This window comes from Nerophis ophidion, linkage group LG15 (assembly GCF_033978795.1).
Source record: "Nerophis ophidion isolate RoL-2023_Sa linkage group LG15, RoL_Noph_v1.0, whole genome shotgun sequence".
NCBI lineage: Eukaryota > Metazoa > Chordata > Actinopteri > Syngnathiformes > Syngnathidae > Nerophis > Nerophis ophidion.
This window is the reverse complement of record NC_084625.1, coordinates 43964644-43982143: the sequence shown is the minus strand read 5'-3', so window position 1 is coordinate 43982143 and position 17500 is coordinate 43964644. Positions and strand designations below refer to the sequence as shown.

The window sequence follows — 17500 nt, the reverse complement described above, 5'->3', positions numbered from 1 at the left end:
CGAGGAGCGCTCAGCTTCCAGGGGAGGAAAGTCTTTGTGGGAAACGGAGTGGCGGAAAAGGACCGGGCCAGCATTTTTTGTTCCGGTGACCCCGCCAGGTGAGTTTTTGGTGTACGGCAGGGGTGTCAAACTCATTTTAGCTCAGGGGTCGCATGGAGGAAAATCATGGGCGATGACCAAGAAGAACGTGGAGCTAGAATATAATTACAACACTTTATGTACATATTTATATAATATTTACATATTTATATAATATGTAACTAAAACACGTGCATTCAAATTTTGGCACTTTTTTGATGCTTTGTGCTCGTAGAGAAAGAAACATCGCGAGCGTTGCACGCGGTCAAAAAGACAGGTGCAAAATGAGTCCACACTCAGAGTGGAGTATTTACGCGCCATGATTTTGGCCGGTTGATGACATATTGAATTTTGCGTGCGTAGAGAAAAACAAATAAATCGCGAGCATTGCACACGAGCAAAAAGAGTGCACACAGAGTATAGATTTTACACCTGCAGGCAAAAATATGCTGCACAAGTGTTAAATAAGTCCACACGCATGCAGAGTCTACGTTTTATGCATTCGAATTTTGGAACTTTTTTAATGCTTTGTGCTCGTAGAGAAAGAAACATCGCGAGCGTTGCACGCGGTCAAAAGGAAAGGTGCAAAATGAGTTCACTTTTTACATGACAGGATTTTGGCACTTTTGATTGGTACATTGCACTCGTAGAAAAAGACAAATCACGACTGCAAACAAAAGTTCTCGCACAGGCAAAAAGAGGGCAAACAAGTGTAAACTGAGTCCACACGCACACAATGTATAGTTTTTACACACCGGAGTTTTGTCACTTTTTTGACACCTTATGGAAGTTTGCGCTCGCAGAGAAAGAAACATTGTGATTGTTGCGCACGAGCAATAAGACACCACACACTAAATGAGTCCGCACAGAGTGTACTTTTTACACGCCAGAATTTTGGAGCTTTTTTGACACCATATGGAAGTTTGCACTTATAAAAAAAGACAAATCACGACTGCAAACAAGAGTTCTCGCAAGGGCAAAAAGAGGGCAGACAAGTGTAAAATGAGTCCACAGACACAGTGTACTTTTTACATGCGCAGGTAAAAAGATGCCGCACAAGTGTGAAATGAGTCCACACGCACGCAGAGTCTACTTTTTACACGCCAGAATTTTGGAGCTTTTTTGTACATTCTCGTAGAGAAAGACAAATAGCGACTGCAAACAAGAGTTCTCGAACGGTCAAAAAGACGCCACACAAGTGCAGAATGAGTCCACATGCACGCAGAGTCTACTTTTTACACACCAGAACTTTGGAGCTTTTTTGACACCATATGGAACTTTGCGCTTGTAGAGAAAGACAAATCACGACTGCAAACGAGAGTTTTTGCACGGGCAAAAAGAGGGCAAACAAGTGTTAAATGAGTCCACACAGATGCAAAGTGTAGGTTTTACACATGCAGGCAAAAAGATGTTGAACGAGAGTAAAATAGGTCCACACGAACGCAGAGTCTACATTTTACACGCCGGAATTTTGCCACTTTTTTGATGCCTAATGGAACTTTGCGCTTGTAGAGAAAGAAACATCGCGAGCGCGGGCAAAAAGACGCCACACAAGTGAAAAATGAGTCCACACGCCGAGTGTACTTTTTACATGCCAGGATTTTGGCAGTGTTTTGAAACCATATGGAACTTTGCGCTCGTAGCGAAAGACACTTTGCAAGCCCAAACAAGAGTTTTCGCGCAGGCAAAAAGACGCCACACAGGTGCAGAGTGTACTTGTTACACACGCTGGCAAAACTTTTTGCTCGTAGAGAAAGACAAATCGCGAGTGTTGCACGTGGGCCAAAAGACAGCATGCAAGTGTAAAATGAGTCCGCTTGCACCCAGAGTCTACTTTTGAACACGCCACAATTGACGCCATATGGAAGTCTGCACTCGTAGAGAAAGAAAGATGGCGTGCAAGTGCAAAGTGAGTCTGAAAGCTTGCAGAGTGTGGTTTTACTGGCAGTGCTTGATGGTTACACTTTGTGGTTCCAGAGGCGTCGGCGTCCGCATGACTGAGCCGCTTTATGCCACGCCCTCCTTTGACGGGCTCCTCCCCCAGCTGCTCTTCTTACAGGTGGGTCACGTGACTCCGCCTGCTTGTTGGCGTCCTAAAGTTTTGACCGTTGCGGGCAGAACCTTCCCTCGGTGGTCGTGGGTCACGTGCTGGGGCCTCGTCCTGGAGAGCGCATCCTGGACATGTGCGCCGCCCCGGGGGGAAAGACGTGCCACATCGCCGCCCTCATGGGGGACCAGGTGCGTGCGTGGGGCGGGACTCGCAGCGTCAACAACAACGAGGTGGACGTGTGTATGTCTCCAACAGGGTGAGGTGGTGGCTTTGGAGCGGATCCCAAACAAGATGGAGCTTATTCGCCAAAACGCTGAAATGTTGCAGCTGCGTTGCATTAAAGCATTTTGCTTCAACAGCACTCGTGCGGCGAACCAGCACTCGGCCAAAGACACCGAAGGTGACAACACAACAACCCGCCGTGTATGCAAGTAGTCAGTGTGCAGCTTCTTCTTCTTCTCCAGAACCGCCGTTTCATCCCGAGAGCTTCGATCGGATCCTGTTGGACGCTCCGTGCAGCGGCCTCGGACAGAGACCCAACATGGCGAGCACCTGGAGCCTGAAGGAGATCTGCTCCTTTCCACCGCTGCAACGCAAGCTGTTCCACGCAGTAAGTGATTGCTGCTCTTTCACCACCAGGTGGCGCCCCTGACAGACAAACAGATCTTTTTTGGCGGGCCTGTGGTTAATAAACACTGTTTTATGTACTCTATTTCAATATATATATTATAAACGAGTATGTCTATGTATATTTTACGTGTTCTATTTTATGCTGTCTTTATTTTACTAGTCTAAGTATTGTATTTGTTGGATATTTTATACTATTTCATATATTTTATTTTATATTCTATTTTATGGATATTTACGTATTTTATGTAACAAAATGTATGTAAATATTTCGTTATAAATTTTATAACTGTAAATTCAGTTTTATAGAAAATGCATTTTTGTATATATTATATATACAGTATATTTTACTTTATTGTATTACTAGTCTATATTTTCTATTTTATCACTACTCTATTTTATGTTTTTATTTTGCATATATTCTATTCATTGTTTTATTTTATATATTTTCTCTCTCTATATATATATATTTATATATATTATTTTTATATCCATCCATCCATTTTCTACCGCTTATTCCCTTTCGGGGTTGCGGGGGGCGCTGGCGCCTATCTCAGCTACAATCGGGCGGAAGGCAGGGTACACCCTGGACAAGTCGCCACCTCATCGCAGGGCCAACACAGATAGACAGACAACATTCACACTCACATTCACACACTAGGGCCAATTTTGTGTTGCCAATCAACCTATCCCCAGGTGCATGTCTTTGGAAGTGGGAGGAAGCCGGAGTACCCGGAGGGAACCCACACATTCACGGGGAGAACATGCAAACTCCACACAGAAAGATCCCGAACCTGGATTTGAACCCAGGACTGCAGGAACTTCGTATTGTGAGGCAGACGCACTAACCCCTCTGCCACCGTTATTTTTATATATTTATACATTAATACATATATATATATACATATGTATAAACAGTATGTGTATATATGTTGTGAATATGTATATATGTATACATATATACATGTATATATATAATGTGTATATACACGTTAATATATTTACATGTGTATATATGTATATATATGTACATATGTATTTGTGTATATATACATTTTGTATACACATGTACAATATATATACATCCACATATACACACCTATATATATAAACATATACATATATACACCTATATATACACATATATCCACCTATATATAAGCATATATATATATATATACACACACATATATATATACACACATATATACATATATATATATATATACATACACACATATATACATATATATACATATATATATACACACACACACATCTATATATATACACACACATATATATATACATATATACACACACACACACATCTATATATATACACATATATATATATATATATATATATATATATATATATATATATATATATATATAAACTGTATGTATATGTATCTTTTGGGCACCACACGATTCGATTCAGAATAGATTCTCGATTCAAAATCAATACTTTTTTTAACAACATTGAGCGCCAGTTCTGTGATTAACTACATTCCTCCACAACTCTGATGAATTTATATATAACTTAAAAGAAACTGAGTTTTGTTTGATACAATTTTACCTAAATATGTAATAAAGTCAGATACAAATAAGGCAACAAAAGAAGTAACCAATACTTTTCTTTTGTAAAGTAAATCTGTACAGCAGATATGATCCTCTACATCAACTATATGACTTGTTTGAGTGGCTAGACAAGACAGATTAAACAAAATATATTATAATATAAAACAATTTTGTAATCAATAAATAATTGTGACAAGTAAGAATCATGATTAATTCGAATTTATATATATATATATATATATATATATATATATTGTGTGCATACTGTGTACATATTTACACACTCACAATTTTTTAACAGTGTCTTCTATTTTGGATAGGATACAATTTAATATACCATAATATATTTTATGTCTATTTTGTATATACTATTTTATGCCTTTTTTTTTTTTTAGATATTTGATATTTTATATCATATTTTCCAGTATAAATTTGATATAAATACTATTTTATTACACAACACATGCTGGTTAACATTTTATTGAATTTTGACCAATTTTATACTATTTTGTATTTCTTGCAGGCGGTGCAGCTGCTAAAAAGGGGCGGAGTCCTGGTGTACAGCACGTGCACGGTGACGCTGGCGGAAAACGAGGAGCTGGTGGCGTGGGCCCTGCGCACCTTCCCTGACCTCAGGCTTCAGCCTCAGGTAAAGACCCCCCCTTATTTTGCCAACGCCCCAAAACCTTAGCAGAGCTCCCCCCCCCCACCCGCAGGAGCCTCACGTCGGCGCCGAGGGACTGGCGGGGGCGGGTTTGGCGCCAGAACAGCTCCGCCTGCTCCAGAGGTTCCGGCCCGAGCTAAACTGGCAGCCGGCAGATGACGGCGCGCCCCTCACCTGCAGGGCCAACAGCGACACCATTGGCTTTTTTATTGCCAAATTCCAGAAAAGCGAGTCCTCAGAAGACGTGCCATTCAAAGATGACCAATCGCCACTAGGTGGCGACATGACTTTGTCACACGCTTAATATGACTAGTCAGAAATCTCTTCTTAGGGTTCTAGTGGAGCAGCAGCGTTGCCATGGAAACCGTCGCAGTTGCAGCGTTCAAGTAAACAAAGCCGTCTGCGAGCCATGTAAGGCGAAGCTGCAGCAGTCGCCATGGCAACAGTGACGACACCGCTGCCATGGTGACGGCGGCTCGTGGAAGTGCGGAACCAGGAAGTGTCGTGTGCAGAAAGAGGTCACGAGAGGTAGAGGAAAAAAAAGGAATTATTTATGGATGTTTGTCTGGCAAACTGCAGAAGACCCGCAGACTCGCCATGAAAGGCAAACTAACCGACTTTTTTTTTTTTTTTTTAATGTTGCCATGACGACCGAGGAGGCCTCCCTTTTTAATTTTTCATCAGCGTTCAGCTTCACAAAAAAAAAAAAACTATTTATAGATGCCACAGCCTGGGTGTTCTCAAAAGAGCACACATTGTTTAATTGTTGGAAAAGCTGCAGCGCCAACAATGTAGCAAACAAATAAATGTTGGGGTTTGTCCAAGAGGCGCAAATGATAACGTGAGGGGTTGTAAACAAGACGACTCGAGTGGAAGCCATCATTTTTGCATTCAGTTGACAAGAATTAGACTAGTAAAACAGGATAAGAACACAAGATGGAACAGAAAGTTACATGAATCCAAAATAAACCTACGTATTTTTTTTACTGCATAATTAGCCTGGCTTCCATTAAAGATGTTGATCAAATGTGTTTTTTAACCACATTTATTTTCATCCTTTGTGCTAACGCTGCTTTTTAGACGACTGGGAAGACTTAAGGCTACGTTCACACGGCTGGATGTAGTTTTGTGTTGAGTCCAATATTCACTTTACACAAAACTGTGGTTTCTAACCGTCCCTTTAAAGGCCTACTGAAATTAGATTTTCTTATTTAAACGGGGATAGCAGGTCCATTCTGTGTCATACTTGATCATTTCGCGATATTGCCATATTTTTGCTGAAAGGATTTAGTAGAGAACATCCACGATAAAGCTCACAACTTTTGGTCGCTGATAAAAAAGCCTTGCCTGTATCGGAAGTAGCAGACGATGTGCGCGTGACGTCACGGGTTGTGGAGCTCCTCACATCTGAACATTGTTTACAATCATGGCCACCAGCAGCTAGAGCGATTCGGACCGAGAAAGCGACAATTTCCCCATTAATTTGAGCGAGGATGAAACATTCGGGGATGAGGAAAGGTAGAGTGAAGGACAAGAAAAAAAAAACTAGACGGCAGAGCGATTCAGATGTTATTAGACACATTTACTAGGATAATTCAGGAAAATCCCTTATCTGCTTATTTGTGTTACTAGTGTTTTAGTGAGATTATACGGTCGTACCTGTACAACCTGAGAGTCGGAGGGGTGTGGCCACGGGTGTGATGACCGCCAGTGTCTACGATGGAAGCCTTGTTTCTAGACGAGACACGAAGGGGGCCGGGCTGAGATTTTTTTTTTCCTTCCTCCACGGTGGAAGCATCCGACGGTCAGTGGGCCGGTGAAAGGAAGCAAGAGAGTCCGTAGCTGCCTCTTTGACAGGTGCAAGAGGAACGACGCAAGCTCTCCGCTCATGTCTACGGTAAGAGCCGACTTATTACCACCATTTTCACATTGAAACCTGCTGGTAGGGAACCATGTTCGCTTGACCGCTCTGTTCCATAGTAAAGCTTCACCGTCATCTTTCGGGAATGTAAACAAGCAAACACCGGCTGTGTTTGTGTTGCTAAAGGCGGCCGCAATACAGCTTTCTTCTTTGATGTCTCCATTATTAATTGAACAAATCGCGAAAGATTCAGCAACACAGAAGTCCAGAATACTGTGGAATTATGCGATGAAAAGAGACAACTTATAGCTGTGAACGGCGCTGGAAGTAAACGTCCTCTACAATGTGTGACGTCACGCGCACGCGTTAGCATATCTCAACGTTTTAGCATGATACTTCCGTGCAAAATTTAAAATTGCAATTTAGTAAACTAAAAAGGCCGTATTGGCATGTGTTGCAATGTTAATATTTCATCATTGATATATAAACTATCAGACTGCGTGGTGGGTAGTAGTGGGTTTCAGTAGGCCTTTAATACTAACAGTAGTTTCACCAACAAAAAAATCCATTGGAAATAAATTGTTAAAATAATAGTTTTAACATTATAAAAAACATCAATTTGCCTGCCTTACAATGAGAATGTGTCGGGAAATGTCCCGATTTATTTTCATTAATGACAGAGCAGGAAGGGGCTAGGAATATGTTTCATTTGAAATGCCCTGTCATTCATTATTATTATTATTATTATTACATTTTACATGCGCTTTTCATGCAAAATGAACCACGTAGAGCGTGATCAGCGTACAGGGAGGGGGCGGGCCCGACTATAACTTGCAAACGGCACCGATTTAACGGAAAGGCCCAATTATTGCTTAGATATCTCACCGTTTTCCCTCCTTTTTAAAGCGCCTAATGGGGTTTTTGCTACTTCCCAGCAGTCCACAACGCAGCACCGGCCATCTGTTTCTGGCAGCCACGTGAATCTGGTTTAGGGACCCCCTGAAGACAAGCTGATCTCATCAACATTCCCAATGTTTTCAAAGCTACAAAAGACCTCAGCGTCGGATGGAGTGGCTCGACGGGGGGTAGAATATTCATGCATATCCACGTCTATGCATAGATCCACGTACAGTAGATATATATCGATGTACAGTGGGGCAAAAAGGTATTTAATCAGCCAGCGATTCTGCAAGTTCTCCCACTTAAAATGATGACAGAGGTCTGTAATTTTCATCATAGGTACACTTCAACTGTGAGAGACAGAATGTGAAAAAAAAAGACAGGAATTTTAAAGAATTTATTTGTAAATTATGGTGGAAAATAAGTATTTGGTCAACCATTTAAAGCTCTCACTGATGGAAGGAGGTTTTGGCTCAAAATCTCACGATACATGGCCCCATTCAGTCTTTCCTTAAAGGGGAACATCATCACAATTTCAGAAGGGTTAAAACCAGGGTTGTCAAACTCAAATACAGAGTGGGCCAAAATTTAAAACTGAACGAAGCCGCGGGCCGGGGTTGAACAAATTAATTCTTTAATAGGGACCCAAACAAGTTTTGCATTGAATATTGACCAAGCAAGGCTTATATAACTTTATAGTGACATGCAAAATCCAGTTTTAAATAATAATAGTTAAAGAATATCAATGGCATATCCATCCATCCATCCATTTTCTACCGCTTATTCCCTTTCGGGGTCGCTGGCGCCTATCTCAGCTACAATCGGGCGGAAGGCGGGGTACACCCTGGACAAGTTGCCACCTCATCGCAGGGCCAACACAGATAGACAGACAACATTCACACTCACATTCACACACTAGGGCCAATTTAGTGTTGCCAATCAACCTATCCCCAGGTGCATGTGTTTGGAAGTGGGAGGAAGCCGGAGTACCCGGAGGGAACCCACGCATTCACGGGGAGAACATGCAAACTCCAGACAGAAAGATCCCGAGCCTGGATTTGAACCCAGGACTGCAGGACCTTCGTATTGTGAGGCAGACGCACTAACCCCTCTGCCACCGTGAAGCCGTCAAATAAAATAAAAATACAAATTGAATGCCTCTTTTCGGCGGCGGGTCTGAGTTGGGGCGGGGTTTGGTGGTAGCGGGGGTGTATATTGTAGCATCCCGGAAGAGTTAGTGATGCAAGGGGTTCTGGGTATTTGTTCGGTTGTGTTTATGTTATGTTACGGTGCGGATGTTCTCCCGAAATGTGTTTGTCATTCTTGTTTGCTGTGGGTTCAGTGTGGCGTATATTTGTAACAGTGTTAAAGTTGTTTATATGGCCACCCTCAGTGTGACCTGTATGGCTGTTGACCAAGTATGCCTTGCATACACTTGTGTTTGTGTATGAGCCGCATATATTATGTGACTGTTTGTATGGAGTAAAAGCGGACGTGGGGACATGTCGAGAACGCCAAAGGCAGTGCTTTTACGGCCCGCCCCCAATATTATTGTCCGGGTAGAAATTGGGAGGGGCACTGAACTTCGGGATTCTCCCAGGAAAATCGGGAGGGTTGACGAGTCTGAGTATTAGTGGTGGATGTGGTGTTACAGCGGCGGGCCAGCTCTAATGTTAATTTGATATTGCCTCAAGGGCCAAATGAAATTACACGGCGGGCCAAATTAGGCTCGCGGGCCAGAGTATGACACCCATGGTTAAAACCAATAAAAATCAGTTCCCAGTGGCTTATTTTATTTTTCGAAGTTTTTTTCAAAATTTTACTTCCGGAATATCCCTAAAAAAAGCTTTAAAGTGCTTGATTTTTGCTATTTGCTTAAGCCACTGTCCATTTTCCTGTGACGTCACATAGCGATTCCAATACAAACAATGGCGAATAGCACAGCAAGATATAGCGACATTAGCTCGGATTCAGACCCGGATTTCAGCGGTTTAAGCGATTAAACAGATTAAGCATGTATTGAAACAGATGGTTGGAGTATGGAGGCAGATAGCAAAACCGAAATTGAAGAAGAAACTGAAGCTATTGAGCGAATAGCTATTGACGCTATTCGGCCATGCTAACGCTATCGCCTGTAAAATGTGCAGCCCAACCGATCAGGACCTTCGCATTGACACTGGATCAATAAGTCAATAATTACAACACTCACCTTTGTGATTTCGTTGACTTTATCGTTGGGAATGCATCTGCTTTGAGTTTTGCAGGATATCCAGACATTCTTGCCATCTATGTCATAGCATCGCCGGTAAAAACCAAACGAGGGATTTTCGCATCTCTTGACGCTGGAGCAACTTAAATCCGTCGATTGGTAAGTGTTTGTTTGGCATAAAATGTGGATGGAGGGAAAGGCTAGATGTAAATATAGCTACAAATGAGGCATAATGCACACAGGTAGTCTAAATAGCATGTTAGCATCGATTAGCATGCCGTGCTAATCGATGCACATTCTACGTAAATCAACTTGAATCCGTCCATGATCGTGTTGTTACACCCTCCGACAACACAGCGACGAGGCATGATGTCTCCAAGGTACCGGCAAACAGTCGAAAAAACGGAAAATAACAGAGCTGATTTGACTCGATGTGGTAGGTAAACATGGCGTTGACGACCGATGTGACGTCACGTTCTGACGTCGTCGCTGAGAGAGCGATAGACAGAAAGGCGTTTAATTGGCCAAAATTCACCCATTTAGAGTTCAGGAATCGGTTAATAAAATATATGGTCTTTTTTCTGTAACATCAAGGTATATATTGAAGCTTACATAGGTCTGGTGATAATGTTCCCCTTCGTCCTGTCCCCTTAGCAGAAAAACAGCCGCAAAGAATGTTTCCACCCCCATGCTTCACAGTAGGTATGGTGTTCTTGGGATGTAACTCAGTATTCTTGAGTTTATACCAAAATGGATACATGGATCCAAAGACATGCACCTGGGGATAGGTTGATTGGCAACACTAAATTGGCCCTAGTGTGTGAATGTGAGTGTGAATGTTGTCTATCTGTGTTGGCCCTGCGATAAGTTGGCGACTTGTCCAGGGTGTAGCCCTCCTTCCGCCCGATTGTAGCTGAGATAGGCGCCAGCGCCCCCCGCGACCCCAAAAGGGAATAAGCGGTAGAAAATGGATGGATGGATACATGGATGATACAGCAGAGGATTGGGATAATGTCATGTGGTCAGATGAAACCAAAATATAGCTTTTTGGTATAAACTCAACTCGTCGTGTTTGGAAAAAGAAGAATACTGAGTTGCATCCCAAGAATACCATACCTACTGTAAAGCATGATGGTGGAAACATCATGCTTAGGGGCTGTTTTTCTGCTAAGGAGACAGGACGATTGATCCGTGTTAAGGAAAGAATGAATGGGGCCATGTATCGTGAGATTTTGAGCCAAAACCTCCTATCAGTGAGAGCTTTGAATGGTTGACCAAATACTTATTTTCCACCATAATTTACAAATAAATTCTTTAAAATTCCTGGAATTTTTTGTCACATTCTGTCTCTCACAGTTGAAATGTACCTATGATGAAAATTACGGACCTCTGTCATCATTTTAAGTGGGAGAACTTGCACAATCGCTGGCTGACTAAATACTTTTTTGCCCCGCTGTAAAAAAAAGGAAGTGGAGGTTCACATAAATAGCCAGGTCCTCATTCTCCTGCATCGCTCCTCTTTTTGGCTGCCAAACCGCCATCTTGGTCCGGGTCGTAGTAGTGGTGGTGGTCCCGAGTGGGCCTGTGGTGATGGTGATGGTGGTGAGTGCGCTGTTTGTTTCGTTCATTGTGGTCCTGTTCGCGCTCTTTGGAGCGGTGGTGGCCGCCCTCGTCCTGCCCGCCACCGCGCTGGTGGTGGTGGTGGTGGTGGTGATGGTGGTTGTGGTCCCGGTGAGGCGCCCCGAAATCCCTGTCCTCCTCGCCCTCCTGATGCTGGAGGATGTGAACGCGGAGCTCCTCGTGAGCGGCGTCCTTGCTCTCTCGACTGTCCGGGGTCTCGGAGTCCAACGTCTCCTGGCGGGCGAGCCCCCTCGCTCGGCTGCTGTTGCGGTGATGGTGGTGGTGGTGGTGATTGTTCTGCTCCCGGTGGTGGATGTGCTGCCCTCTTCTGGATGACACTGTCCTCAGAGGCATCTCCTCCTGGTTGGCGTCCTCCTCCTCCTCCTCCTCGGCCTGGTCTTCTCTGGAGAAGTCTCTCTCTCCTCTGTGCTCTGTGGCGCCACCCTGAGGTCAGCAGTAAACAACAGTTAAAGAAGAAAAAGAGCAATGACCTAAGCCTCTTTTCCACCAAGCAGTACTTTGTTTCTTAATAGGTGACCTGGACTTTCGTATCCTTTAGGGATGGACGATACGGCCTAAAATCTATATCACAATACGGCGGCCTTATGCGAATACCAAATGTATAACGATGTTTAATTTGGCATAAAAATGATAGTAGGACTTTAAATGTTGAGGGTTCACCGTGTTTTTTTAAAGATTTTTGGCCTAAACCAGGGGTCAACAACCTTTTTGAAACCAAGAGCTACTTCTTGGGTACTGATTAATGCGAAAGGCTACCAGTTTGATACACACTTAAATAAATTGCCAGAAATAGCCAATTTACCTTTAACTCTATGTTATTATTAATAATGAATGATATTGATCTTTGTGGACACACTGATTATCTTGATGATTTCTCACAATAAATATATATAAAAACAGATAAATATATATAAAAAAAAAAGGATATTTCTGTCTGTCCTACATTTTTTTTCCTTCTACGGAAGTTTTTTTTTGTAGAGAATAACTGATGAAAAAAAATACTTAATTGAACGGTTTGAAAGAGGAGCAAACACGAAAAAAAAGAAAATTACATTTTCAAACATAGTTTATCTTCAATTTCGACTCTTTAAAATTCAAAATTCAACCGAAAAAAACAAGAGAAAAACTAGCTAATTCGAATCTTTTTGAAAAAATTAAAAAAAAGAATTTATGGAACGTCATTAGTAATTTTTCCTGATTAAGATTAATTTTAGAATTTTGATGACATGTTTTAAATAGGTTAAAATCCAATCTGCACTTTGTTAGAATATATAACAAATTGGACCAAACTATATTTCTAACAAAGACAAATCATTATTTCTTCTAGATTTTCCGGAACAACATTTTTTAAATAAATTCAAAAGACTTTGAAAGGAGAATATTAACAGAATATTTTTTTTCAATTTTAATCATAATAAGTTGGAAGAAATATTTCACAAATATTCTTCGTCGAAAAAACAGAAGCTAAAACGAAGAATTAACTTAAAATGTATTTATTATTCTTCACAATAAAAAAACTAATTTACTTGAACATTGATTTAAAATTTTAGGAAAGAAGAGGAAGACATTTAAAAGGTAAATGTGTTTAAAAATCCTAAAATAATTTTTAAGGTTGTATTTTTTCTCTAAAATTGTCTTTCTGAAAGTTATAAGAAGCAAAGTTTAAAAAAAAAAAGAATTTATTTAAACAAGTGAAGACCAAGTCTTTAAAATATTTTCTTGGATTTTCAAATTCTATTTGAGTTTTGTCTGTCTTAGAATTAAAAATGTCAAGCAAAACGAGACCAGCTTGCTAGTAAATAAATCCAATTTAAAAAATAGAGGCAGCTCACTGGTAAGTGCTGCTATTTGAGCTATTTTTAGAACAGGCCAGTGGGCGACTCATCTGGTCGTTGGTGACCCCTGGCCTAAATTAAGCATAACAATGGCTAAATGAAATAAAAGTATCAACAGAGTGGTACCATGAATTGATTAACGTGGACTCCGACTTAAACAAGTTGAAAAACTTATTGGGGTGTTACCATTTAGTGGTCAATTGTACGGAATATGTACCGTACTGTGCAATCTACTGATAAAAGTTTCAATCAATCAATACTGACCACAAGAAAGAGACCAAACCTGATTGGCTCAGCCTCAGGAGCATTACTATGATGGATTAAAACAGGGGTGGGCCAAATGCGGGCCACCAGCATCTTCAATTAGGCCTGCGAGACATCACAAGTTAATTAAGTAATCCTACCCACAGGGAGATTGCAAGCATTTTAAATTTTGTTGCCACTATTATGTCGCCATCTAGTGGATAACGTGAGTAATTCAGGTCAATTACCTTGAATCATGCTGCGATTGAAAGAATTCCCTGCATTTACTGATATGACCCTATGCAAACAACCTTCCCTAGTCATGGTGCAAAAATAAAATTTCAACCAACACAAAATGTCGACAGACATGGTCGCATATAACAACCTGCTCACTCAACTTTGCGGACATTATAAAAATGCACCATAAAAACTTTCAAAATTACACAGATTTAAATCCATTACAAAGCAAGATGGGTAAAATGCTAAACACTCTCCACACTAGGGTTGTACGGTATGCCGGTGTTAGTATAGTCCCGCGATACTAATGAATCATATGCAGTACTATACCGCCTCTGTAATGATACCAAGGACAGTGGCGTATGTAGTCGATACTACTATGATCACGCCGATATTTTTGGCATCACATCTTTTTTTTTTTTTTTGGATAACGTGAGTAATTTAGGTCAATTATCTTTTAATGAGGCTGTTATTGAAAGTATGCCCTGCATTGTTGATGAATGGCTTTCGCTTTGCTTAGTAGAGCTTTAACTTGCACTTACAGATGTAGCGACCAACAGTGGTTTTATGAAATGTTCCTGAGCCAATATGGTGATATCCTTTACACCCTGATGTCGGTTTTTGATGCAGTGCCGCCTGATGCACCAAAAGTCCGTAATATCATCGCTTACGTGCAGTGATTTCTCCAGATTCTCTGAACCTTTTGATGATTTTTACGGACCGTAGATGGTAAAATTCCTTGCAATAGCTCGTTGAGAAATGTTGTTCTAAAACTGTTCGACAATTTGCTTACAAATTGGTGACCCTCGCCCCGTCTTTGTTTGTGAATTACTTAGCATTACATGGAAGCCGCTTTTATACCCAATCATGGCACCCACCTGTTCCCAATTAGCCTGCACACCTGTGGGATGTTCCATATTAGTGTTTGATGAGCATTCCTCAACTTAATCAGTATTTATTGCCACCTTTCCCAACTTCTTTGTCACGTGTTGCTGGCATCAAATTCTAAAGTGAATGATTATTTGTAAGAAAAAAAAAAATGTTTATGAGTTTGAACATCAAATATGTTGTCTTTGTTGCATATTCAACTGAATATGGGTTGAAAAGGATTTGCAAATCATTTTAATCTGTTTATATTTACATCTAACACAATTTCCCAACTCATAAGGAAACGGACTGAACTGCTTGGTGGAAACGTGACTGGGTAAACCACCCACCCACCCACACCCACACACACACACACACACACACCGCTTTTATACCCAATCATGGCACCCACCTGTTCCCAATTAGCCTGCACACCTGTGTGATGTTCCATATAAGTGTTTGATGAGCATTCCTCAACTTTATCAGTATTTATTGCCACCTTTCCCAACTTCCATCCATTTCCTACCGCTTATTCCCTTTTGGGGTCGCGGGGGGCGCTGGCGCCTATCTCAGCTACAATCGGGCGGAAGGCGGGGTACACCCTGGACAAGTCGCCACCTCATCGCAGGGCCAACACAGATAGACAGACAACATTCACACTCACATTCACACACTAGGGACCATTTAGTGTTGCCAATCAACCTATCCCCAGGTGCATGTCTTTGGAAGTGGGAGGAGCCTATCCCCAGCTGCATGTCTTTGGAAGTGGGAGGAAGCCGGAGTACCCGGAGGGAACCCACGCATTCACGGGGAGAACATGCAAACTCCACACAGAAAGATCCCGAGCCTGGATTTGAACCCAGGAATGCAGGAACTTTGTATTGTGAGGCAGACGCACTAACCCCTCTTCCACCGTGACGCCCCCTTTCCCAACTTCTTTTTTGCAAAAAAAGAAAAAAAAGTGTTTATCAGTTTGAACATCAAATATGTTGTCTTTGTAGCATATTCAACTGAATATGGGTTGAAATTAATTTGCAAATCATTGTATTCTGTTTATATTTACATCTAACTCAATTTCCCAACTCATATGGAAACGGGGTTCGTAATACTTGTAATGACACAGTTTATTTGCCTTTTACTGGACTAGACTGCTTGGTGGAAACCACACCACACACACACACACACACACATACACACACGCACACACACGCACACACACGCACACACACACTAGCTTCAACAGTGGTCAAGCATCCATTGAAGCAGCTGTAAAAAAAAGTGTCGCAGCTCGTCTCCTTGTCGCGTCCTTTACCATAAATCCTCCGTCAGCGTGCATAATCCCCGCTGGGTGCGTCACTATCATTGTCAACCTTACCATCCCGTGTGGAAGAAAGCAGCGGAAGGACAAAAGTCACATCTTTTGTCAGTCTACCGTCACGGTCATCTTCATCCTCACACTCGCTCTGTGTTGCTCGCACCTGCATGCTGGAGGAGGGCAGGGCGGCCGCCGGCAGCCTGGTCAGCAGGGGGTCCGGGGGGTCGCAGCTGGTGGGGTGGGTGCTCTTCCAGTAGGCCTCCAGGTAGTCGGCCATGTGCTCGCAGGCGTCCTCCAGCTGGTTCTCATCCAGGATGATGTCAAACATCTCCTGAGGACCAATGAAGAAATGACATAGTGTTTCAATCAATCAATCAATCAATCAATCAATGTTTATTTATATAGCCCTAAATCACCAGTGTCTCAAAGGGCTGCACAAACCACAACGACAGCCTGGGTAGAGCCCACATAAGGGCAAGGAAAACTCACCCAAGTGGGACGTCGATGACAATGATGACTATGAGAAACCTTGGAGAGGACCGCATATGTGTGCAAACCCCCAAAAACAACATTTTATGGGTGCTCCAATACAAATTTTTCCGCTCACGATACCGTTATTGATGCGATACGTTACCGGCAGGAATCATATATACCAGTGGTCCCCAACCTTTTTGTAGCTGCGGACCGGTCAACGCTTGATAATTTGTCCCGCGGCCTGGCGGGGGGGGGAGTACATTTTCTATTGTATTTTTTTTTCCTTTGCAATGAAAAAGGGAGTTATTTTTGGGTTGGTGCACAATTGTAAGCGTACCTTGTGATTTTTATGTTGTTTTAATGAAAAATTAAAAAAAAAAATATATATATATGTTGTTGTTTTTTTTATTAAAAAATTATAAAAATTAATAAAAAATTATTCTGCGGCCCGGTAACAATCGATCCGGACCACTGATATATATTTTCATTATTCTGTAGTATGGAATGTTGGAAAATGTTTAATGAAGTAAAATGACTGCCATAACAAGGGGAGATATGAAAAACTCTTACCTATTTGTTATTGCCGTATTTTTCAGACTATAAGTCATAGTTTTTTTCATAGTTTGGCCGGGGGTGCGACTTATACTCAGGTGCGACCTATGTCTGAAATTATTAACACATTACCATAAAGCAGGGGTCACCAACGCGGTGCCCGCGGGCACCAGGTAGCCCGTAAGGACCAGATGAGTCGCCCGCCGGCCTGTTCTAAAAATAGCTCAAATAGCAGCACTTACCAGTCAGCTGGCTCTATTTTTTTAATTTTGTTTATTTACTAGCAAGCTGGTCTCGCTTTGCTCGACATTTTTAATTCTGAGAGAGACAAAACTCAAATAGAATTTGAAAATCCAAGAAAAT

At 41.7% G+C, this 17500-nt stretch overlaps 2 protein-coding genes across 9 annotated transcripts in view; one reads left to right on the top strand and one right to left on the bottom strand.

Annotated features, from left to right (window-relative positions):
• The window catches only part of nsun6 (NOP2/Sun RNA methyltransferase 6), an 8748-nt gene extending 2714 nt beyond the window's left edge, over positions 1-6034 (top strand). The window contains exons 5-11 of the mRNA XM_061922221.1: positions 1-98; positions 2056-2137; positions 2197-2316; positions 2384-2528; positions 2593-2738; positions 4863-4988; positions 5056-6034. The exon at positions 1-98 is cut by the window's left edge and continues 56 nt beyond it. Coding sequence (XP_061778205.1) covers positions 1-98; positions 2056-2137; positions 2197-2316; positions 2384-2528; positions 2593-2738; positions 4863-4988; positions 5056-5307 — 969 coding nt within the window. The 3' untranslated portion in view covers positions 5308-6034. The remainder of the gene's footprint in view (positions 99-2055; positions 2138-2196; positions 2317-2383; positions 2529-2592; positions 2739-4862; positions 4989-5055) is intronic.
• A 5328-nt stretch (positions 6035-11362) lies between these two features.
• The window catches only part of cacnb2a (calcium channel, voltage-dependent, beta 2a), a 188005-nt gene continuing 181867 nt past the window's right edge, over positions 11363-17500 (bottom strand). For 5 of the 8 annotated variants that reach the window (XM_061922217.1, XM_061922219.1, XM_061922215.1 and 2 more), the window contains 2 exons: positions 16275-16442; positions 11364-12037 (listed from right to left, as the gene is read on the bottom strand). In XM_061922217.1, coding sequence (XP_061778201.1) covers positions 11471-12037; positions 16275-16442 — 735 coding nt within the window. In that variant the 3' untranslated portion in view covers positions 11364-11470. Of the gene's footprint in view, positions 12038-16274; positions 16443-17500 lie in introns of all 8 variants that reach the window. The other 3 variants (XM_061922213.1, XM_061922220.1, XM_061922218.1) reach the window with 2 other exon arrangements.